The sequence below is a fragment of the Colletotrichum navitas genome, assembly GCF_030913465.1.
Source record: "Colletotrichum navitas strain CBS 125086 chromosome Unknown LY79scaffold_36, whole genome shotgun sequence".
Lineage (NCBI taxonomy): Eukaryota > Fungi > Ascomycota > Sordariomycetes > Glomerellales > Glomerellaceae > Colletotrichum > Colletotrichum navitas.
The window spans coordinates 68,986-91,907 of NW_026850582.1; the positions used below are offsets into that span (position 1 = coordinate 68,986).

Genomic DNA, 22,922 nt, shown 5'->3' on the forward strand with positions numbered 1-22,922 from the left:
TTGACAAAACGGTCCGAGTCTGGCGTAGAGATACAGGTGGGTGTATTCAACAACTTGGCCATAGTTATGCCGTTTGGTCAGTTGCTTTCTCCCACGACTCAACCCTCATATTGTCAGTATCGCGAGACGGAACAATCCGTATATGGCGTACAGATACAGGAGAGTGCATCCAAACGTTGAAAGACCACAGTGGAAAGGTGTTTTCAGCTGGCTTTTCCCATGACTCGGCCCTTATAGCGTCAACATCAGGGGATAGTACAGTCAGGATCTGGAACATCAAAGGAGGAAAGCATACCATAAAAAGAGAGGAACCTAGCAGTGCTTTCAGTTGGGTTGTCATCTCAAACGACTCTGATTGGATAGCATCGTCATCGTACGGTAGGCCCCTGGCCTGCCGTACTGTTACAGGCGACTGTATCCGAGAGCTTGGAGGCGATATAAGTTCCATATCAGCCGTTTTCTCGCACAACTCAGCCCTTATAGCATCGGCAGAGCATGATAAAGTTCGAGTCTGGTGCGCTAGGACGGGCATTTGTGTCAAAGAATTCAGAGCCGACGGCCTTGACCCCACTAGTGTCGTCTTCTCATACAGCTCAGCCCTTATAGCGTCAGCATTACATCGCGATAAAGTCTACATCTGGCATACTGACACAGGCGAGTGTACACAAGTGCTGGAGGTCCCTGACAGACCCAGATACAAATATTCACCCACTCGATCCGTCACTTTCTCACACGATTCAACTCTGGTCTTGGCAATAAGTAACTATCCTGATATTATTCAGATCTGGCGTACCGATACAGGCAAGCCAACTCAAAAGCTGGAGGGCCATAAAAGGGTCGAATCTGCTGTCTTTTCGCGCAACTCGGCCTTTGTAGTGTCGGCATCGAATGATCAAATCAGGGTATGGAGCACTAATACAGGCGACTGCGTCCGAGTAGTCCCTACAGGCGGGTGGGATGTGCGGCTCTTGTCGACCGAGCCTGGCAACTTGACATCCGAGCCAGGCAACTTGATATCCGACCTTAGCAGCACCTGTATCGTCACCGATACGGGCGTTGTAGCCTTTACCGATAGTGCTACAACCTTGACTACTGTTGGCATTGGACTTAGTCGAGATCGTTGCTGGATCACCTGGAACGACCAGAAACTGCTGTGGTTGCCGGTTGAATTCCGTTATGGGGAGACAGCTGTCCGGGGGTCGACTGTCGTGATCGGGTGTGACTCTGGCAGACTTATCGTTTTCCGGTTTTCCGAGACCGCTCTCCGACTGATATACGGCTAGACTTCGGGTTGGTATCCAGCAAGAGCTTTGTACACGCGTCAATGGACGACATCATAGTTCTGTTCTTCCTTCCGTTCTCACTTCGTCGTGTAGATTCCTGTCATAGGAACCAATCCAGATGTGGCTTTCGAGACAGAATGCTACCAATTCGTGGCAAAACGCAGAGCTAGAGACAAGGTTCAAGGGGCGCGAAATCGTTGCCATTACAGCTATCGTTAAGAGGGTATCATTAAAGTATTCAGCCAACACGTCCCGCACATATCTGTAGTGCCCCGTTTTCAAGTTTTTGTCCGCATTCAAATCCCAGAGAACGCCAATCACTGGATGCACCTAGACCCCATCCAAATGCTCCTCGCCGTACCATGTACAAAATGTACAAAATGCTCCCCTGAACTTGGTTTCCTTATAGACCCCCGACGCCGACGCACACCGCGCCGGCCATCATGGCGACCAATGCCGCGAAGGAGTCTCTCGGCCTGCTGACGGCACCGCCGCTCTTAGGCGTCGCAGTAGCGGTGAACAGCCCCGTCAGCACCGTCGACGAAGACGAGGCAGCCGGCTGCGTCGACGTCGGGGCCTGCGTGGCCAGGGGCCAGTCGCTCGAGGCGCTGTACAGCACGCCGTTGATGACGGTGCCGTCGCCGCGCGCAATCATGCTGACCTGCTCGTCGGTGCAGGAGCCTTCCATGTACCGCAGCCAGCACGTGGGTTCCGGCGAGCTCGGCAGCTTGTCCGTGTGCGTCGCGTGCGCGTCGCCCGAGGTGTTGAAGCTCGCCAGGTCCACCCTGTCGCCCGTTGAGACGGAGGTGCCCATGATGACGCGCGCAAAGACCTGGAACGCGGTTTCCGGCTGGTAGGCGGGCACCGAGTGACCGGCTTGGTAGATGCGGCTGAAGGTCAGGTTGCCGAACTGGCGGACGACGCCGCCAATGTACGAGTCGTTGACGATGATGGGGGCGTAGCCGGCGGCGCTGAAGCTGCGGCCGTAGACGGGGCCGGCCTGCCAGGCGAGGGTGGTGGAGGCGGCCTCGCCGCCAAGCCAGTTGCAGATGTAGTCGCGGTCGCCATAGATGAGGGCGACGCGGATACCGCGCGCGAGGAGGCCGGCCAGTTTCGGCATCAGGGGCCCTCTCATGTGGTCGCCGGTCGTCTCGAAGGCCGAGAGAACCGCCTGGCTCGTCATGGTGAAGTTGATGGTGGAGCCGATGGACTGTTGGAAGGCCGCCGTGTTGAGGTACTCGAGGTAAGTATTTGGCGGGAACGAGTCCGGGATCTTGCGCGCAATGTCGTACCAGCTGCGGCCGGAATCGGCGTAAGGTAAGATGGCGTCATTGTTGCAGGCGGTGTAGGCCTGGGAGCATAGGCTGTTCACCATGGCCACGCCGCCGGTGTTGTTGGCGTCGAAGACGGATTCGGCGGTGCGGCACTGCCGAATCAGGTCAAAGCAGCCGCCCGGCTTGTATAAAGTGCCGTTGACCAAGCTCGCGCGGACGTCGTTAATGGCCCTGAACCCATACGTGTTGTTGCTGGCCATGACAGGGTAGAATTCGGCCTGAATCTGGTCGTCGATGCAGCCGTTGATGATGCCCAGAGAGGTAAGGTGGATCTCAAGCGTGTTGTTGGCGGACAAGGACCCGTTTTGGCGCTTCTCATTCTGCATCTCCCAGACATCGGAGAAGACGGGGCCATATTTGCCTCCGTAGCTCTCGGCGAAGAGGTTGATGCCGAGGGAGCTGTTGTCGGGAGGGTTGTACTGGGGAAAGGCGCCCAAGAAGCCCTGGAGCATGTGCCATATGGCGATTGCGGCCGTGGCGGTGGTGTTTGCGGTGTTGTTGACGTTCAGCGAGCTGAAGGTTCCGTTGAGGAAGGTGGCGGGCGGCCGGCCGTTGGGGACGGGCTGGGGCGGGCTCGACTGGTTTGCATTGAAGAGGTCCATGGAGCCATTGGTGGCAATGTCGTAGGAAAAGCCGACTTGGTTAGGCTGCAGAGGGTCAGCTTGAGATTAGGCAAGAGCTTGGAGAGCGGCGAATGGCGTACCTGGTCGATGAATAACATGTTGGAAGCGCGGTCCCAGCCCCATTCCCTCGCAACGGTCTCGTACTGATCCAGGCCCTTCTCGACAACCTCACAAGGACCGACTTCGGTGAACAGGCCAAACAGCGAGCTCACACCCGGGCCACCATTGAGCCAGATGGTCATGGCCTCGGTGGGCTCGCGTGCACCGATGAACCAGAAGAACATGTTGGTCGGGAAGGGGCCGGGGACGGTAACCCATCCTGTGTACTGCTGCTGAGAGGCGTATGCGGTCTTGCAGGCGCCGTCGGGGATCTTGTAGCGAATGGTGACATTGCCGTCGACTGGCGACGTGATGGTGGTCAGATTGACCGAGGTGGAGGGGAACTGGGCGGCTGCGAAGGTAGAGAGCAGGGCGGCTCCGGCGAGGACAGCGTGAGAGAGGCGCATGGTGAGATGTCCTGCATCGTGACCTGGGCGCATCCTCTGTCGTCTGGGTCGGACGACGGGGCTCGTGTTGTTGTGGCTGCTGTCCCGTCGCTGCCGAGGTCCGATTCGAACGCCCGCGTTATGGTGCGGGTGTGCGGACTGGGCTCCGAATGGGATTGTTGAAGACTAATGGAGGAATGACGCCGAACAGACGAGGAGGAGGGTGTGGAATGGAGGAGCGACAAAGCTGCCGGGACGGGGATCGGGCGGGAGAGGAATGTTAACGTTTTCAAGGTTCGCAGTTCCCGCTGGGGCAGCGGCTTGGCAGACGAGCCCCTGCATCATCCTGGTGCTAATTTTACAGCAAGTTCCCCCAGTTGAACAGCGCGGCACAGGCCTGTCGAGACGCACGCGGCCCGCCGCGTGTTTGCGACAACGGGATCGTCTTACAGGTGCCGGGATCCGAGGGGCGCACTCACTCAGTGGTCGCAAGTCACTGACTTAGGTGGGTAGGTAGGTAGGTAGGTTCTCGTACAGGTATGTACACCAACTATTGTAGGTAGTCAGCATCGCAACCGCCTTTCAAATTCCCGCATCCACCCCGGGAGTTGGTTTGGAGATGCCGCTTTACCCGCAGCGATCCCGGAGACGAGACGAGGCCGTTCGTCCCATCCCGTCGCGTGACTGACAAACAAGCCCCGGCTGGGCCACGGACAGACGACCAATGTTGCTTGAAATGGGCCGAACCTTATAGGTAATTAATTGTCGGGATCTGTAGCCCAAGTCAAAGATTGGCACGGGATGCGTTTGTCATTCTGGAAACACAATACTTTCCTTACACCGCCCCGACTTTTACAGCCAATTTGTTCCAATTTCGACTGCCCCCGATGGAAGATACCTTTTTCATGATGCTGCACTGCACTGCACCGCACTGCACTGCCCCCGCACTCTGCAGTTGCTGATACAACAGGGTAGCGGTTAACAGGCAGACAGATTGCGGGTCAAACCTTAGCATCTCAGACTATCTCAAAGTACTGACCCACCTCCTCTTAAGTCACAAATTCTCCACACCACCAACTTCATCTACTAACTTCAAATCTTTAACTCCTAAGTCAACAAAAAGAAAAAAAAAGCTTTTTAATTAGTATAGTCTATAGTATATATACTTTTGTTTAAGGGGTAAGTCTCTAGGGGTAAATTTCTCTAAAAAGTTAATTTATGCTATTATATTCTAGATGCACCTTAAGCTTATAGAGATATCTCTGTTTTCTTCTTTTTTCTGTAGGAAAAGGGTAAGCTGGTCTGTGCGTAGGTCTGTGCAGGATTAAGCGAGAGACTTCAAGAGGTACTTTGATGACTTAAGTGCTGCCCCGCAATCTGTCTGCCTGTTAACCGCTACCTACAACAGGCATCCGGCTCTGTTTAACACCAAAACGGCTAAGGTCATCGCCAATGGCTCCCCAAAATTGCCAGGAACCGGTGCGGCTGAAGGTCGCCATCCAGGGGTGCTGAGTTCCCATGGCTGACGCAACTTTTCATGCTTTTCTTCGACCCAACTCTCAACCATTGACCTTGCTCAGGAACTCCCTTTGGCCTCCAAGACACTCGTTATCCCTGGGCCAATCCGAGACCCGCGGTTTCCACCCTCAATGGCCGACTCCGGCACCGGCTCCGGCACCTCCGCATCCGCCTCGGACATCATCACTTACATCGGCGTTCCTCTCGCCGTCCTCGGCGTCCTCCCCATCCTCTACAACACCGTCGTCACCCTCGCCGCCCGCTCCCGCATCCGCCGCATGCTCCGCCATGCCCGCCTGACCGCCCTGACCCGCTCCGACATTGTCAACCGCGTCATCGAGGTCGACCTGCCGCGCTACGCCATCATCCCCTGGGACCGCTTCGACCACCGCGAACAGTACTGGTCCCTCTCCCGCCACCCCTCCTCCATCCCTGGCGGGTCGTGGACCATCTTCAACTGGCGGACCAACACCATCGGCCTCAAGACCCAGAGGGTTGAGTATGCCGACCAGCTATGCCTGCCCCAGGCCGACATCAACTTCGAGGACCTGGTCTCGTACCTTCTGGACCTTGGTGCCGTCCCCGATGCTCACGGATGGAGATTGCTCAGAACTACGGGGTTATGGACCCCCGTCGGCTGCACTCTGATGCACAGCCCGGATGGTCAGCACAAGGCCCTTGCCATTGCGCCTCTGAACGACTCAGACGGCCATCTCTCGTTATCTGTAACCTGGTCCTCCCACTGGACCACAAGAAGCCATCAGTCTCTACCGCCTTATTGGCTCCGTCTTCCTCCGCCTCCCGAGGTCTCTCCAACCGACCCCGAACCCGAACCGGCTGAGGGTGCCAAAGAGCCACACTCCCCGGCATCCTCTCTCTCCAGCATATCCCGCGCCGTCAACGCCGCCGCTAAATCCCCAATCGCCTGCAAGCTCTCCTCCCACGGCCTCATCGCCGCCCACTCCGAGGTCGAGGGCCGCCCCGCCACGCCCCTGCACATTGACCACGTCCGCGTCCGGCCGGGCCTGTCCGCCGGCGTGTGGTTCGCGAGCGCCGCCACAGCCTACGGCACTTCGAGTACCACCGTCCTCTGGAGCTACACCATCCCAGACGACGTCCTGCGCTTCGCCCGCGCTTCCTCCGTGCCCTGCGGCGTGCTCGAGCTCCTGGGCCTCGTCGACGCGTCCCAGACCCCCGAGTGGGCGAGCTCGCACGATGACATGCGGGACAACCTCGACCTCGTGAGCCGGCGGATGCGCGAGCAGCGCAACGCCATGGCCGCCGAGTCGAGGATGAGCCCCAAGGACAAGGAGCAGGCCGTCCGCGACCGCCTGCGGAAGGAGGCAGAGCAACGTCTAGATGACCGTAGGTCCTCCCCAAACCCCCCTTCCATCACCACCACCACCACCTTCTCCTCCTCCCCCCTCCTCATATCCCAGCCCTGACCTCTCAACATCTCCATGACTCTTATTCTGACGCCGCTGCAGTCAAAGACAAGATGCGCCTCGATGTCCAGCGCCGCGACCTCCGTACCCACGAGGCCATCCAGTCCCCTAAATGGGACGCCGCCCTCGTGGCCTCCCACGCCCTCCCCTGGCTCCGGCAGCACGGCCACCTCGCCCCCGAGACCGCCGCCGACCCCCGCGCCGCCGCCGCCTCCCTGCTGCACCGCATGCTCCGCGACGGCGCCTTCGCCGCCCAGACGGCTGCCGTGCTCGACGCCTGGAAGGCCTGGACCGACAACGGCGGGATGCGCAAGGCCGACCTCGAGGCGCTGCGCGAGGCGCCCGCGCCCTTTGCGCTCGCGAGCCTGCTCGTCGCCGTCATTCAGGGCGCGGGCACCGCGGCCGAGGGCGGGCCGAGCGTGGATCTGCAGGAGTGCCTGGGCATGTGGCGACAGGTGAGGTTAGGTTAGCAGTGGGTGTGGTTTGTTGTGTGTTAGTCCGTGATACCCGTTGGTTTTGCTTAATGATGTACGGTATGGAATGCTCAGTACCTTTTACGCTGTATGGATACGGAGGCGTCACAACGGTCAAATGCAAAATGAAAAGAAGTTTGAATTCCACTGGTGGCCGTGCAGTCCCGATTCCTATAATTTCAAACTCGTTGTGACTTCCAGCCCAAGCGACCCATCTATGATCGATACCCCTTATGTCCTAATCCTTGTTATCCCAGCGAATCCAATCCAATTCCCAACTCCGTCGCTCCAAAATCAAAATGTAAAACATCACTCCCGCGATCCCATTATAGCGGCATGAGCCAGGCCCTGCTACAGCTCATCATCCTGCTCCGAATCAAATATAATGTCATCCTCGTTCTCCCGGCCCTCTGGCAACAAACTCTCGGGCAGCATCTGGCTCTTAGACAGCAACTGAGACGAGTCCAGCTGGAACGTGCCGGACGGCAAGCGAATTGGACTATCATCATCGTCGTCCACGAAGATGGGCAGACTCGAGTCCGCGTGTGTGGGCCGTGGCACCGACTTGGACGACGACTGCGATGGGCTCGACGCCTGACTGGCCGTCGTTGCCTGCGAAGGCCGCACCACGCGGCGGGGTGTGGGTTTGGACGGCCGGCTGAAGGGCGTCGGCGGCAAGGCCGGCTTGGTGAGGTGGAGCTCCGTGCCGAACTTGCGCCGACTTTTGGTCGGTGTCTGGCTGGATGGCACCAGCAGGTCGGCGTCCGATGAGGGGTGTTGGGTCGAGTGCTCGATATCGCTCCGGATCTGCTCAGCCAGTTCCTGTGATATCGTGGGATCCTGCGAACGCCCACCTCCAGCAGCCGGTAACGATCCACCCCTACCGGTTTCAGGCTCGGCCTCATCCTCCTCGTCTTCATCGTCTCCAAGAACGGAGCATCGCAGGTTGGCCATCAAATGCCCAACGACGGCCGGCGGCACGTAGGTGTACTTTTGTGGCGGTCCATGCAGGTAGTCCCGATCCATCATGTACTGGAGAGACATTGGATCGTTCAGCTCGTAGAGTTTGTACAGATGATAGGCAAACTTGGAGCCTTTCTTCTGATTAAACTCGGCGTTGCCGATGCCGTCTTCATCGATCTCGCCCGGTGACTTTGCGTCACTGAAGCATGCCATGTATTTCAGCTCTGCCACCGGTTGAGTGATGTAGAGCCACATGCGCGAGACGGTATGCGGGATCTTGTAGTTGCGGAACTCGTGGTTCTTCCTCCCGGACACAATCTCCTCCATGTGTTCAGGGTGTATTGAGATGAAGATGTCGGTGCGATCGCCCTGGGGGCCCATGCCGTTGATAACATCTCGAGGGAGTCGCTGACTCTCCAATCCTTGGGTGTGAGGCGTCTTTGGCGTCTCAACAAGGCCCCGTCCTTTGGTCTTGGGTGTTTTCTGGCTTTGCGTGGGTGTCTGACAAATAGACTCGTCATTTGTCTCCCCGCTTGCTTCATCAATACTCGAGTCACTATTGCGGGTAGGCTCAGGAGAAGACGTAATGACCTCGACGGTCTCCCTGCGATCTGACGCGGTCGAATCCAGGCGTCCTAGCTCGGGGAACACGAACGGCTTCGACAAAACCACCGTAGCTTCTTCCTCGTCCTCCTCGTCGGCAGAAGGGGCGACATTCTCCTTATCAGAGTCGCCGTCATCTGCAGGGGATGCCTCCTTGGAAGCCTGCTTCTCTTCCGACGAAGCAAGCAGCTGATTCATCTGGAGCTGGGTTTCTTCACCGACAGCGTCGTATCCTTCAGCCTCTTCGTCCAGGATTTCAAGATCTCCGGATTCATCCTCAGAGTCGGCAATCTCGCGTAAAGGTGACCTCGGGGGTCGGCGGGGCGACGGGCTAATATCACGTCCTTCCTGTTCTTCGCTGTCCGTCTCTTCCTCTTCCGCCGCCTCCTCCGTCGGAGGTTGGCTGGCTGTGGGATGCGGCGTGATAAAACGAACATTCTTGGCGGGCTGCAGTGGCACTTTGGAAGGAGAGGTGAACTGCTGACTTGAACCCTGGCTGCCTGTGGTCGCGTAGGAATCCTGAACTGTAAGAGTTCGTGGACGTTTGACAGATCCGGTAAGCTTTGGCAGCGGGGACATTGTGTTCGTTGACTTGTCTTTCAAGGGAGACCTCCTTGGCGCCGGGCTATACCTAGCCAACATGGGAGTGAGCGGGCTGCCTTGCGACGATGGAATCTCGAGAACGATGCGCTTGTTTGTTGGGGTTTGTGGAACAACGGACGGCGTCCTGCTTGGGGCATTCTTGCCGGACAACAGGTTCTCCTTATCGTTGGCCGAAGGAAGCACTGGTGGGCCGTTCTCTGTCTCATCATCCGATGACTGGAATTGCCATACATCTTCCTCTTCTTCCTCGACTGGGGATTTATCTGAAGATCTCCGCGACATCTGCGTCAAGGTCTGCGTGTGAAAGGAAGAGCTCGGTGTCGGTTCATCCCCCATGGTCTTTCTCCTCTTCTTCTTGGGCGCGGGGGTTTCTTCATCGTCGGATAGGTCTAAGCGCACGGGCGATGAGCGCGTGGTCTCGAACATCTGGGTCAAGGTCTTTTGCTGGTGATTGGGGATACGGGCGGTGGGCTTGCGGGCACTGTAGGTTCGCACTTCTGTTCGTCGATGCGGGAACTTTGCTTGCTTAGCCGGCTTGACGGACTTATAGACTCGGTCTGGAGGAGGGGCAGCTGTAACCCGTCCGCCGGAGCGGGTCTGTGGTGGCATGATGGACGGTTGGTGGAGTTGTCACTGGTGGGAGCTTTGCGTGATGTGATGACTCCCAGATCGTATGGATCGTCGAATGAGCAATGGGTGGAACGTTGAACCTGCGCGCAGGATAGGGGCCAACTCAGGTGGTCGAGAGCATGCTGACTAGTCCTTGTGCGGTTCGAAGGGCGCGTCGCGTAGTAAGTGGGATCGATTTACGCGTGTAGCTGGCGTGTCGGACGTGGTGACATCTGACATCACATGTATAAAACGGGGCGGCGGGGAAATGCATGTGAGTGCTGGGACGCCCGCTTAAGTAAATCCAAGACACCTGCACAATTTTTCGACTCGTTGCTGCAATCACGCCTTTGGGTGTGGCAGATTTCGTTGACAACACTATGGCACATTGTGTGTTTCATGAATTAAGGGGACAGCCGCTTGCGGCCGAAGTCCATGAATGTATAACTATTTCATATCATTTCACGACGGTGTTTATGCACAACATACTCTGAGTGGTTGAAGAATAGTAGTGGTTTGGAATTCTTAGTGGGTTCCAAGCTTCTGCTCTGACCCTGGTATCCAACTTGTAATGTACGCCCAATCCTCACGCCCAATGCTTGAATGCAATACACTCTTTCATACACCGCGCCCAGCGTGTATGTCTTCTTCATCACACTTTATTACGCGACCTAGCCTCCCTCTCGGCTGGTGTTGTGGTGTGTATGGTTCGCGACTCTGAGGCCAAACCTAAGCCCACAGCCTGATGTGAATGTTATTTGATCGAAATAGAGCCAGCTCAAGAGACTGCCTGACGATATAAGTCTTGGTCGGCATGTTACGAATCAAAACTTTGTTCAGTGAATATTTGTACAGGAGTCGTTTGGTGATTTGTGTGGTTGTGTGAGGCCATCCAAGGCAAGCGCCTCCTCAAAGCCTTTTCCTGGTGATACGTCGGAGAAAGCGTCTCAACTTGGACTTGGACTTCGTTAAAGAGTTGTTCGAAACCAATGAGACCGAAGATTGGGCGGAGATGGCCTCAAGGTGATAGTATTGCTCGATGTAGTCATCGATGAAGTCCTCAAGAGTAACGTCGTCAACGGCGAGGTCAAGGACGTGGTTCTGATAATATTGGGTTTTGGCCTCGTATCTCAAGTTTGCCATCTTGTCTGCCGACAAAAGCTGGGAAGTTGAAACAGTGAATGCGGCCATCTTCTAGCGTGTGAGATAATCTTTTTTTACTCGGTGACTTGGCTAGACGAGGGTTCCTTTTCTTCTTCTTCTTCTTCTTCTTCTTCCTCTTCAAGAAAGGTCAAGTAAGTATCGCTGCTGTGACTGGAGCAGAAAGGAAGGATGGGATGGGGGGAAGAAACAAGGGTCTTCTGGGGGCTCAAGAAATGCTTTGAAGGTAGAATCGGTGGGAAGAGTCACGAGCAGTACCAAAACCCAACGGTTGGTGAACCGTGGTTGGAATTGAGGTTAGTTTACGATGGCAAGTGGCCCATCTCCGAAAATACGCCCCGGCCACAACTCTCACGATACTTTGGGTTTATGGTTATGAGAAACCTGGCAAAAGCCATAGTTAACCACGCTTTTTAAGCGTTTGGCACAACCGCCTAAGGAGCAGGCGGACAGTTCAGCCATGATGGTTGTACAGCAAAGAAGATTCTAGAGTCAGTTATATACACATCAGAACCTTCTGATTTATTTCTTGGGCTCCTCCTTCTTCTCCTCAGGCTTCGCCGTCGGCAGCTTGAAGGTGTCCGGGCGTCTGTCCGTGCCAGGTCCAACCTGCTCCCAGGCGCTGCTGCCGCCCTCGAAGTTGCGGAAAGCCTGGGTCAGCTCAAGAGGCTCGGTGACGATGCGCTTCTTCTCCTCGTCGTATCTGATCTCAGTGTAGCCGGTAAGGGGGAAGTCCTTTCGCAGGGGGTGGCCCTCGAAACCGTAGTCGGTCATGATTCTGCGCAGATCGGGGTGGTCGGTGAAGAAGACACCGAAAAGGTCGTAGACCTCACGCTCGTACCAGTTGGCTCCGTCGAAAAGGGGAGTGACACTGGGGACGGGCGAGGCCTCGTCGGCGTACGTCTTGACGCGAATGCGCGAGTTGTGGCGGACACTGAGGAGGTTGTAGATGACCTCGAAGCGCTGGTCCCGGGTCGGGTAGTCAACCGCAGTGATGTCGCTAATCTGAGTGAACTCGGCCGAGGTGTTGTCTAGCGACTGTTAGATGTGAATTGGGCTACGTCATGGACAATTGACACGTACACTTGAGGAACGACATGATGGGAATGATTCCCGAGGGAGAAACGTAGATAGTGAGCTCGTCTTTCCAGACCGAGATCTGCTGGACGTACTTGGGCAAGCAGCCCATGATCCAAGATCCGTACTTGTGCAGGTTTTCGGCCTTGGAGCCGTACTTGTCGGCCGGGTTGACGAGAGGGGCTCTGAGGGTGCCGACGTGCTGGCGAGGCGACTTCCTCATGTTTTCGGCATCCTTAGGAAGCCCGGTCGGGAAGCCGGCCAATTGAGGGATGGAGGTCGAGAAGCAGCGAATCTCACTGGGGCGGCAGTTGCGCAAGCCCGCCAGAGCTCTACCACGATAGAGCTTGGTCGCCATCGTTGCCGTTGTTGCAGTGCTGGGGGGCTTGATGCCTCTGAGGAAGTGGTGATTGATGATGCTGTGCTTCTGTGATATGCTTGGGGAATGGAAAGAAGCTAGCCGGTTTAGGTTCACCCCCGGGGGCCCTGCTTTTGCCTTTCCCTGCTGCTTGAAATCTGGAAGGCTTATGTCTCTCAGTGCCCACTTGCAATTCCATATACCAAAATACTGTCAAAGGTCCTGGTACAGTTTAAACCCATAATTCTATCGAGCCGCCACACGCCTAAAATATCATCTTTCATATCATTTCAAAAGTCCATGTATTTGCACATGATCTCTGACGCTATGTCTTTCTTCTTCTCCGGGAATCTAGACAAACGGGGAGGGTCTCCCTAGACTCTGCTGACTTGCACCATTCTGAGCCTTTTGATTGGCCCACAAATCGGAATCTCACGGGGATCACGTGATGATGTCTGTGGGCCTCTGCTTCTTACCTAAGGTGCCAAACCTACAGACGACCCAGCCGGCAAAGGCTTTGGCTTCATTTGCGTATTGAACAACTTCCCTCTCCTTACCACCTCCACCCAGAAGCATACGAGCAAACCTCGCACAGAACACACTTACACCGCCCCAGATTGTCACCATGGCACCCCAAGATACTTTTATCGACGAGGAGGAAGACACATGGTCAGTCGCTCCCCTCCCTCTCATTTCGCGCCCATCGCAAAATTGCAAAGGCTTTCCAGTATTGGGCATCGTGAACTGACTTGCCATTCCACAGTCCGCTATGTATCGAAGAGTTCGACCTGTCCGATCGGAATTTCCGACCTTGTCCATGCGGCTACCAGGTACGGCAGCCCCTCGATCCGCCCGTCCTAGTTCCCGCCGGCGACCATCGATTTCTGACTGTTTCATAGGTGTGCCAGTTCTGCTTCAACAACATAAAGAACAACATGAACGGCCTGTGTCCCGCATGTAGAAGACCGTACGATGAAAAGACGATACAGTGGAAGGTTGTTACCACGGAAGAGTGCGTAACCTAATTAACCCCTTTGGGGCTGCCACGGTGACGCCACGCTGACAAAGTTTTAGGGTTGCCGAGTTTCGAGCAAATATTCAGAAAAACCAAAAGAAGCGAGCCCAAGACCAGAAGCAAAAAGAGGTTCAGAAGCGCGAGGTCGAGAAGGAGAGCCGCAAGAATCTCGTCGGCGTCCGGGTCGTTCAGAAGAACCTGGTCTATGTAACTGGTCTGACACCTACAGTACGAGAGGACGAACTACTCAAGACGCTGCGCAAACCCGAGTTTTTTGGTCAATACGGCAACATCCAGAAGATCTCGATTAGCAACCGGAAGACGTCGGACGGCCAAAACTCGCTCGGGATTTATGTGACTTTCGAGAAGAAGGAGGACGCCCAACGGTGCATTCAGGCCGTCAACGGTTCTCAGAACGGTGATCGCGTACTGAGAGCCCAACTGGGCACGACAAAGTACTGCTCGGCGTGGTTGCGGCACGAACAGTGCGCCAATAGGCAGTGTATGTTCCTGCATGAGTTGGGCGACGAGGAAGACAGCTACACTCGGCAGGACTTGTCTTCGATGAACAGCATCAGCTCTCAGCGGCCGCTGCCGGGTGGCTCCTCATCCAACAGCGGCGGCGGACCGTCGCGCGCTGCATCACGGCAACAGAACACCACGCCCTCTGTGCCTGCGGCTCCGCAACCCATGGCGCGATCGTCGAGCAAAGAGGGATCCGAGAACGGTGGTGATGGCCCGGCTCTGCCAGCATCGGCCAACTGGGCGAGAAATCCTCAGCCCAGTCGCAGGGGAAGCCACGCCACTAGTGGCGCCGCCTCCAGCCCTGCAATTTCGACAGCTCTCCCCGCAACCGCTGAGGCAGTACCCGAGGCTATTGATGAGACGCCCTCGAGAAAAGAGTCCCCTGCACCTGCGACCGAGAGCAAGGCCTCCAAGTCCCCCACCACAGCTGACAGCAGAAAATCCAACAGTCTCCCGGAGAATCTTCTTAAGGGACTCCTCAAGGCCATGCAGGGTTGTCCTTTCAGATACCATGCGCCCGATACGAACCAGATCGAGACGATATACCCCCCCATGTTCGATATCCGCGGAGGCGAAAAGAGACGAGCTATGCGTGAGGAGGAAGAGGCACGCTTGGGCGTTGACCAGGAGCAACAAAGCGATGCACAGGAAGCCTCGGAGGGCGAGCCAGAGACGGGAGGCAGCCTAGTACTCGGCGGCGAGCCTGAGGATCGGGATGCCGCTCGCGACGTCGCATTCGAGCAGCGTCGACCTGGAACCCAGCCGCCTATCCAGCGTGCCAACGGCGATGGTCTCTTCGGCCCTGCACTTGGCTCAGGGTTCGGCCAAGCGTCCGTATCTGGTGGTTCCGTCGGCGGTAGCCGCTCGATGACGCCTCAGCAACAACTCTTCGTCCGGTCCCAGAGCGGTTTTGGTGATCATTTGCCCCCGGGCATCGCAACTGCGCAGCCTTCGGCGGTTCAGCAACAAGGTGGCAGCCACAACAGACAAGGTTCGAGGTTCAGCTTTGCTAATGACAGCGCGGGCACTTCAGCTTCAGTCAAGGTTGCCGCGAACCCGAGAATCATGGCGCAACAGACGGCCATGATGCCGTCAGCTTTCCACTCGCAGCCCGGTAGCCAGTATTATGCATCCTCCATGCCCGGACCTCCTCCGGGTCTCAAGTCGACAGGCACGCCACCCAACATGTTTGGACAAGGCCACTCGTTCGGTGGCAGCTTCGGTGCGGCCTCAAAGGATTCCGCCGAGCTTCTTCAGACGTTGATCCGCGGTCGGGGAGCCAATGGTCAGGGTCATGATGCTGGTAAGCGTGAGTACATGTTATCTTCTTTCTCTAATCAGTATCCATCCTCTACCTCCTCCACCCCAGCTCCTGCTTCGGGCCTCCTGGCGTCGCTCTACGGTAACCAGCCTGGAGCATTCCAAGACTTCGGTCCCAAGCAGAAGAAGAAGGGGAAGAAGCACAGACATGCTAACACTTCCTCCTCTGGGGGAGGTGGCTTAGTGGATCTTGCGGACCCGAGTATCCTGCAAGCGAGAATGCAACACCAGTCGCAGAGCAACGCCGGAGTCGGACAGGGACTGTTCGGTGGACAGAGCCAAGGTGGGTACAACCCGAACATGATGTACAACACGCGCTTCCCCGGCGCCGGGTGGTAGCTTTTTCAGAGAGACAGCGCGATAGACTAGGGGCTTGATGTTTGTCGTTTACGGCTTTTGTTTTACACACACGCATACACACACACACACTTCATGTATCATGAGAAGCGAGGGCGTCGCGGCACATCACGGGCGGACGACGGCCCTTGGAAGGGGGCCGGGAGCGCACCGCACACATCATGCATTGATTCAGCGAGCATCGCGGAAAATATCAGGGGCCGCTCAGGGGAGTGGCAAGGGTTGCATTTGGCGTCGCGCTTCACACGTTTTCTTATGGGCAAACAAGGACCGACACCTACACGCGTCCCGGCACATTATACCTCTTTCTTCATTGGGACTCGCACGTCATGGATCATGGGTCACGTCAGTCAGGCAAGCCATCATCGTCTTCCGAATCGCCTTAATGTACGTTAACTCGCAGACCATCCTCCGGTTATGAGGATGGTGGGTGGCATAAGGAACAATATAGCATTTTGCTCACACCTATCGCTCGTTGTCCCCGCAAAACCATCAAGGAAGACGATGATGGCAGCCGTGAAGTGTTCCTGTAATCCGCACCCCTGTATATAAACGTTGTCTCTCGTGCTACCATGCTCTGGCATCTCTTTCCTTCTTCTCTCTTGCATCGGTTATTCGACGTCGCTCTGGGGAACCCCTGGCTAACTGGTTCCCTAGATGACGAGTTACTCTCACTCGACGAGGCTGCCTTCTTCTCGGTTGATGCACTGGTATCTGACGACCCTCTGCCGAGCCATGTTGGGACGATAGGGGGGTTAGCAAGGCCAGCGGTCCCAACACCGCCGCCTGGTCTCGGTCACCTTTCAAGAACGGCATCACCGGCTCCGCGGCAAGCGCCCATTCCGGTGGTACCTGCTACTCCACTTACGCCTGCTGCCCCGAAGCCTGCGGTTCCGACCATGGCCAACATTGTTCGGACGTCGTCCCCGGACCAGACCCCCCATAAAAAGGCTGCCGGGACGGAGGCCAAGAAGAATATCAAGGCTTTGGCAGTCGAGAGTGGCCTGTCCAAAGACATCGCGTCGCAAGCATCTCCGTCCAAGGGCAAGCCTCTGTTACATGAAGAAGATTTCCCTGCGTTGGATGCCGTCAAGGGGATTTCCACGCGGCCTGGCACACCGTCCAGGTCTGCCGTTGCAACACCAAAGATTGCTCCAGCCAGCATCAAGAAGCCCCAACAAGAGGCACCAACTGCAACTCCGACCCCGTTGGCCGAGGCGCCCAAGCCCATGTCCAAGGCTGCCGAGAAGAAACCGATGCCGGGCGTCTTGAACATTGCCGCGGCCACCAAAGCGGCTCAGTCGAAGCAGCCAGAGGCAGGTACGGCAGAACAGTCGGAATCGTCCGCATTCCCCGCCTTGCCAACTCCGACAACTGCCAGTGTCGCATCTCCCATTACGAGAGCTGCACCTAAGACTCTACGTGTCGTCTCGACTCCGAAGGCGGAAGTACCACCGGCCCTGCATTCTGGCACCGCCTCCGCTGCCGCCAGAGCCGTGTCTACCGCTCACGGTCGGCCCGGAACACCAGCGAGTGAGATCATCAGCGACAGTGCATCCATCGTATCGGCATCTGTTTCTGCATCCCGCACGAGTTCGCCTCCTCCCACCAGGATCGGGACAGCGCCCGTCCGCACTACGACGAAGAGCCAGCAGCGTAAACAACGCAAGGAGGCCCACAAGGAACAATCGGCCACCATTGCTGTGGTGCCGAAAGTAGCGGAAGCCGAGGAGCAAGCGCCCATCATTGGTCGCAAGAAGAAACAGAAGAAGGAGAAGCCGGTCACCACACCCCCGGCAGTGCCTAAGAAAGCTGCCGAGCGCGCAGCGACGCCGCCTCCCCCGCCGAAGGAGCCTACCCCTCCTCCCAAGCCCGTCGTCGAGACAACGATCGTTGATCTGCCACCTCCAAAGGGCAAAGCTGCCAAGAACGCCGCTAAGATGGCAAAGGCAGCCGAAGAGAAGGGTAAGAGCAAAGAGGCACCTGCGACAACTACGCCTTCGCCTCCAGCGCCGACTGCCGTCGCGGCGCCCGAAGAGTCGCAAGACATTGGAGACAACCCCAAGACCATCCCGGAAGTCGTCTTCCAGGACCTTGTCAGTGCCGGTGAGGCTCCTCCTCCCGACGCCCTTGCGCTGCTCAAGCCGCTCGCCGAGCAGAACACCCGCATTGATCGAGCGCATGCCGCTGCGGCGCATGGCACCAGCCCGCCTCCGTCGACCGCAACTAAGAATATGATCGCGGAAGCAGACCACGCCGTTCTTATGACAGGCCAGCCGGTTCGTAAAGTGATTGACGGCCACCGCGTGCTCATCACGCCCAACGGTGACTGTGTCCGCAATCTCACCGAGGAGGAGGAAGATAGATACCTGGAGCTTCAAAAGCGTGTTGCCGTGGCCAGCGAGCAGCCCGACAGTTTTGTTGCACCCCGCCACCAAGCTCGCCCTGGTGGCTTCTCCCTCATCAAGGGACGTGCTGTGCCCAACGGGCCTCCGTCATACTTCCCGCCATCCCCCAACGCACAGAAAATGTTCTCCGACGACCCGGTCAACAAGATCCAGCGCGAGGAGGCCATCAGCTACATCAACCAGTTTGTCCTGCCACGACTCAACCTCGGCAACACCAACTTGTTCCCGGGCAGCTGGAAGTCTGCGCCGGGCGCTAAGGATGCTCTCTCGGCGCGTGAGACCGCTGCTGCCAGCCTCAACTCGCTTGCTCCCTACATCTACGGCCATGACGCCGCCGCCGGAGCGGGCATATACTCGGCCGAGAGCGGCGGTTCGGGCAAGGACATTCCCGAAGACGAGACGCCCTTTGGCGGCCTGGACTCGCCGCACCACCAGGGTAGCGAGGTCGCCGTCGCGAGCGCCTCGGCCTCTGCCGCGGCTGCTGCTGCCGCGCAGGCCCATGCCCACGGCGGCAGCGCGCACCCCAAGCTCCCCGGCACGCCTCTTAATGCCATGTCGCTTATGAGCGTCGAGGACGCAGAGACGGCGCTGGGGCTGGCGCGCAAGGAGACGGAGAAGCTCGAGAAGGGTCTGAACCAGGCCATTAAGCGTAACCGGAGACTGCTTCTCGGCGGCAGGTGACTAGCCGTGAGTCTGATCGAGTTTGTCGAGAGGGCTATCGTGGCCGTGGCAATGCAGACGCTGGTGTTGGGGGTTGGTGTGGTTGGCACCGTCGTGGATCTCCTGTGGGATGCTGGAGGGGTGCGCTGGTAACTTCCGTCATGCGTCTCGGAAAACTTCGGCTTCGTGTTGCGTTTGACCGTCGTGATGGGCGGGGGCATTGCATTGGTACGATATGGAGGGGACGTTCAGGATACTTTCTTCGGCGCGTTCGGCAGGGCTTTTTATGACATGCACAAGGAATAGGTTATGTGTGCTTCCGGTTGAAGGATATGCTGTACTACTACTGTACATGTTGTTATTTGTACCCTTTACGGCCGCCCACGGGACGGGACGAGACGGGACGGTCGGGCACATTCGAGGAGTGGGATGGATGAAGCTTAATGACACTGATACCCCTTTGCGACGATAATGAGCTTTCAAGTCTTTTTCCCGGGTGTGAACGTGCTGTGCACGGGCATTGCTTGGGGCTACAGAAGATTCTTGCCTCTTTCCTCCATCCTATCATTCCTTTCTACTCCATTCCCAGCAGCTATATACTGACCGGATGGAGTACGTAACCTACGTATGCTGTTGTATGCTGATGCAGAGTTTGTACTTCTAATGCGCCTGGTTCGATACACATCATCGGATATAGACAGATGTTGTTACATGCAGTATATAGCAAATAACGTAAAAGATGAAAATGCTCAAATAAGAAAGTAGCAAACGCTGCCGGGGTATCACTCGCGAGACGTCTCCCGCACCTCGTTCCGCCCCTTCTTTTCGTCGGCCAGGTGGCGCTCCCTGTCCGCCGCGCTCTTCCTCTCCAGCTCCTCGTGCCGCACGACGTCGAGCTCGTCCCGCAGCTTGGCGATGAGCTTCGACAGGATCCACTCGCTCTCCTCCTGGCTTCCCATCAGCGGCGACTGCGGCCCGACCCAGGACCACTTGTCATCGAGATGCCACTTGCCTTCCACGTCGTTGTCTGCGTCGCCGCTCTTCTTCTTCTTCCTCCTTCTTTCGTTGTTGTTGCTGCTACTGCTGCTGCTGCTGTTGTTGCTGTTGTTGCTGTTGTTGTTGTTGTTGTTGTACTTGCCCGACTTCTTGCCGTGGATATGCGGGCGCGCCTTGCGGTGCATCTCGGGGTTGGACTCGTCCTCGCCGATGAGTTTGAGGTACCACGCCCACTCGGCAAAGGTGTACCGCCGCGGGGGCTTCTCTTTGGTGTGCTGCTGGACGGTGGCGATCTCGGAGATGAGGAGGAAGTGGTAGTCCGCGCGGGAGGCCGGGAGGGGGGTAGTCGGGGAGCGGCGGCGGCTGCGGCCGGGGGGGGCAGGCTCGCGCTGGGCGGGTTGTTTCTCGCGGAGTTCGTGGTCCGGCGACGATTGCTGGGTGCTGTGTGAGCGTTTGAGCCCGGGCGCGGACGAAGGCTGAGGCCCGCGGGAGTTCGCTTCCGTCCTGTCGGATTCGTCGTCTTTTTCGAAGAAGGACTGGCGTCGACGGTGGGAGTTGGAGAAGAAGCCTGCCGGCAGCCCGTTGTCCTCTTCCGAGTCCTCGGTCTGCGTCTCCTCTTCCTTCTCGGAGGGGCGGAAGACGGCGCCGCAGGAGAGGTGGTGGAGAAAGGACTTGAGGTCCCTGCGGAAGCCGCGCTCGCCGGGCAGGATGGTGATGTTGCCCAGCTCGAGGGTGGCGTCGCGGACGGCCTTGACGACGGTGTCGCCGGCGTTTGAGATCATGACGGTCATGGTGGGAAGGGCCAGCAGGGACCAGAAGACGAAGAAGGCCTTGCCAGCGTTGGAGACGGGGGTGCGGTCGCCGTAGCCGATGGTGGTGAGGGTGACGAAGGCGAAGTAGAAGCCGTCGAAGTACGACCAGTCCTGGTAGGCCCGTTCGCACTCCTGGAAGATCTTGGCGCCGACGAGCCAGAGGATGAGCACGGAGGAGAGGGAGATGGACATGGCCATCCAGCGGCGGCGGATGGAGGCCTCGTTCTGGATCTTTCGCATGAGGTTGAACTCCCTCTCACGGCGCTCCAGTTCGGCACTGCGCGTCGAGGAGGGCTTGGTGGACGGGGCAGAAAGATCGGAGTCCTCATGGATGGGCTTGAGGACATCGTCCTTACCTTTGCGGATCATCTTGCGGATGAGCTGGCGGCGCTTCTTCTCGACCATGCGGGCGTCAAGGCGGCGGCGGCCGCGCTCGAGGACGAGGCTTCGGATGGAGCCGACGACGAGACCGAGGCTGATGACGCCGACGAGGGCGTAGGGAATGAGCAGGGCGCGACCGAGGTGGGTGGCGGCGGCGAAATCGCCGAAGCCGACGGTGAAGAGGGTGACGTCGGCCCAGTAGACGGCGTCGAGGTAGGCCCAACCCTCAATGGTGGAGAAGACGAGGGCGCCGAGGAGGAGGTAGAAGAGGAAGAGGATGGTCTGCAGCATGAGGGTGCGCTGGGCGGGGGAGAGCTGGAAGTCCTCGGAGTAGTGGCGGGTGTAGGCGCCGTAGACGGTGACGACCATGAGAGAGGCGGTGAAGAAGTAGAGAATGGCGGCGAACATGCCGTAGTAGAAGGCCTGGGAGAGGATGTACTCGTCGGCGGGCTTGAGGACGAGCGGCCCTGAGGCGGTGGCGTTGAGGGCGATGAGGCAGACGGCCGAGACGTACCAGCCGGCGATGGTGATGGGCTGGGCGAGGGAGAAGCGCACGCGGCGGGCCATGTTGAGAAGGAGGAAGACATTGGAGATGAGGGCTATGATGAGCTGGATGGCATTGACGATGATGAGCCTGCGGGCGGGGCTGGCGTCAGTCTCGTCATACCGACTGTTACATCCTTTCCACATCACACTCTCTTACACCAAGGGAACAGGAACAGGACAAGAAAGACACCGGAGGGAACGGGGGAAGCGTACCATTTCGGGTCTTTGACGAAGGCGGCGGAGGTGATGTCGGTGCCGGGCAGGTGGTGCTGGCGCCACGGCCGGACGAGGGCGCATATGGAGAAGGCCGAGGCGACTGGGCCGAGGGTGCCGGCGATCATGGGGAAGGCGGAGGAGGCGAACCACCAGCGGCTCGGGTGGAGGTGGGCGTCATCGTTGGCGAAGCGCTTGTCTGACCGGGCCTTGGACTCCTCGAGGTGGCCGATTCGCTTCTCGATAGTGTCGCCCAGGTCGGCGTCGTTCATTGCGGCGGCTGGTCGGGGCGGCGGTAGTAGTAGCGGGCCTGGGGTGAAGGCATTCCAAACTGTGGTTTCTCTGGCCGGGAACGGCGGCGGCGACGGCGGGGAAAATCGATGCTTGGCTAGGTAGTCGAGGTTTTATCTTCAACCACTCATTCTCTAAATCCAATTTCTCGCTCTAACATACCTTTGTTAAATAGTATAGCTTACTACACGAATACGTCGCACGAATACGTCCCATGAAGAAGGTCCTGGTAACGGCGAAAGAGGCTTCGACAGATATAAAAAGAGTTTGGAAGATTACCCGTCATTAAAGGGAGAAAATGTCAACATGAACTCCCAAGGTCCAGGCCCGTGGTGGTCTTGGACTTGGAGCGTCGCTCGCCTGACCCCCTTGGCTGGGATGCCCCCGATCAGAGAGACAGAGGTACCTCGCGATGACGTCGGTCAGTGGTTCGAAGAGGGTGTGCAGCCCGTGTCTTGGCCTCGCTCAACTCACTCGCCCACCGGCCACTTGACGTTTTCTTGTTTATGCCGCGACACCGGACGACGTTTTTAGTTCCACGCATTCGGAGGCGAAACAAAACGTGGCGTGGGGGTGGTGTAGACGTGTGTCTGTCTGTCTGTCTGTCTGTCTGTTCAGTCCGTATGATCCCTGAGAGGCTCGAAGGCGTTGGAAACTAGTAGCGGAAATCAGGCGGTCTTTTGGGCGCCCCAAGCAGCCGTATTTGTATTTGTATGTGCGCGGCTACCGCGTTGAAACGGGGTCGACGCTGGCATTGCCCTTTTCATTAATTCATCCTTCTTGTGTGTCCGCCATGGACCGCACGTCTCTGGAAGGATTGTAGTGGATCATCGGCCTGGTCAGGTTGCCCTTGCATGCAGAAA

At 57.5% G+C, this 22,922-nt stretch overlaps 9 protein-coding genes across 9 annotated transcripts; 4 read left to right on the forward strand and 5 right to left on the reverse strand.

The window, feature by feature from the left end:
* Positions 1–593: 593 nt before the first annotated feature.
* LY79DRAFT_517216 (Quino protein amine dehydrogenase) lies at positions 594–1,283 on the forward strand (the record flags this gene model as incomplete). Its single annotated transcript, XM_060554902.1, has 1 exon — positions 594–1,283. A coding segment is annotated over one exon (690 nt), but the record flags the coding sequence as incomplete, so codon positions are not given.
* A 403-nt stretch (positions 1,284–1,686) lies between these two features.
* LY79DRAFT_517110 (serine carboxypeptidase) lies at positions 1,687–3,746 on the reverse strand (the record flags this gene model as incomplete). Its single annotated transcript, XM_060554892.1, has 2 exons — positions 1,687–3,264; positions 3,321–3,746. The coding sequence occupies 2 exons, from the start codon at positions 3,744–3,746 to the stop codon at positions 1,687–1,689; spliced, it is 2,004 nt and encodes a 667-aa protein (XP_060413304.1).
* A 1,197-nt stretch (positions 3,747–4,943) lies between these two features.
* LY79DRAFT_633578 (uncharacterized protein) lies at positions 4,944–7,278 on the forward strand. The gene is made up of 3 exons (XM_060562217.1): positions 4,944–5,070; positions 5,134–6,608; positions 6,731–7,278. Exons 2-3 carry the CDS (start codon positions 5,375–5,377, stop codon positions 7,156–7,158), a joined length of 1,662 nt encoding a protein of 553 aa, XP_060413305.1. The 5' UTR covers positions 4,944–5,070; positions 5,134–5,374; the 3' UTR covers positions 7,159–7,278.
* On the reverse strand, positions 7,279–10,216 carry LY79DRAFT_556272 (uncharacterized protein). The gene has a single exon (XM_060558001.1). The coding sequence runs from the start codon at positions 9,937–9,939 to the stop codon at positions 7,513–7,515; it is 2,427 nt and encodes an 808-aa protein (XP_060413306.1). The 5' UTR covers positions 9,940–10,216; the 3' UTR covers positions 7,279–7,512.
* A 20-nt stretch (positions 10,217–10,236) lies between these two features.
* LY79DRAFT_556273 (uncharacterized protein) lies at positions 10,237–11,245 on the reverse strand. Its single transcript, XM_060558002.1, has one exon. It carries the CDS (start codon positions 11,128–11,130, stop codon positions 10,849–10,851), a length of 282 nt encoding a protein of 93 aa, XP_060413307.1. The 5' UTR covers positions 11,131–11,245; the 3' UTR covers positions 10,237–10,848.
* A 47-nt stretch (positions 11,246–11,292) lies between these two features.
* On the reverse strand, positions 11,293–12,694 carry LY79DRAFT_659922 (NADH dehydrogenase). The gene is made up of 2 exons (XM_060562756.1): positions 12,184–12,694; positions 11,293–12,131 (listed from the first exon to the last, which is right to left on the reverse strand). Exons 1-2 carry the CDS (start codon positions 12,533–12,535, stop codon positions 11,623–11,625), a joined length of 861 nt encoding a protein of 286 aa, XP_060413308.1. The 5' UTR covers positions 12,536–12,694; the 3' UTR covers positions 11,293–11,622.
* Positions 12,695–13,160: 466 nt separating this feature from the next.
* On the forward strand, positions 13,161–15,734 carry LY79DRAFT_517096 (RNA recognition domain-containing protein; the record flags this gene model as incomplete). The annotated part of the gene is made up of 4 exons (XM_060554891.1): positions 13,161–13,204; positions 13,299–13,365; positions 13,435–13,547; positions 13,610–15,734. 4 exons carry the CDS (start codon positions 13,161–13,163, stop codon positions 15,732–15,734), a joined length of 2,349 nt encoding a protein of 782 aa, XP_060413309.1.
* A 218-nt stretch (positions 15,735–15,952) lies between these two features.
* Positions 15,953–18,910, forward strand: LY79DRAFT_234475 (uncharacterized protein). Its single transcript, XM_060551693.1, has 2 exons — positions 15,953–16,281; positions 16,410–18,910. The coding sequence occupies exons 1-2, from the start codon at positions 16,170–16,172 to the stop codon at positions 18,839–18,841; spliced, it is 2,544 nt and encodes an 847-aa protein (XP_060413310.1). The 5' UTR covers positions 15,953–16,169; the 3' UTR covers positions 18,842–18,910.
* A 692-nt stretch (positions 18,911–19,602) lies between these two features.
* Positions 19,603–22,040, reverse strand: LY79DRAFT_590857 (uncharacterized protein; the record flags this gene model as incomplete). The annotated part of the gene is made up of 3 exons (XM_060561204.1): positions 19,603–19,873; positions 19,955–21,643; positions 21,769–22,040. The coding sequence occupies 3 exons, from the start codon at positions 22,038–22,040 to the stop codon at positions 19,603–19,605; spliced, it is 2,232 nt and encodes a 743-aa protein (XP_060413311.1).
* Between the last annotated feature and the right edge of the window lie 882 nt (positions 22,041–22,922).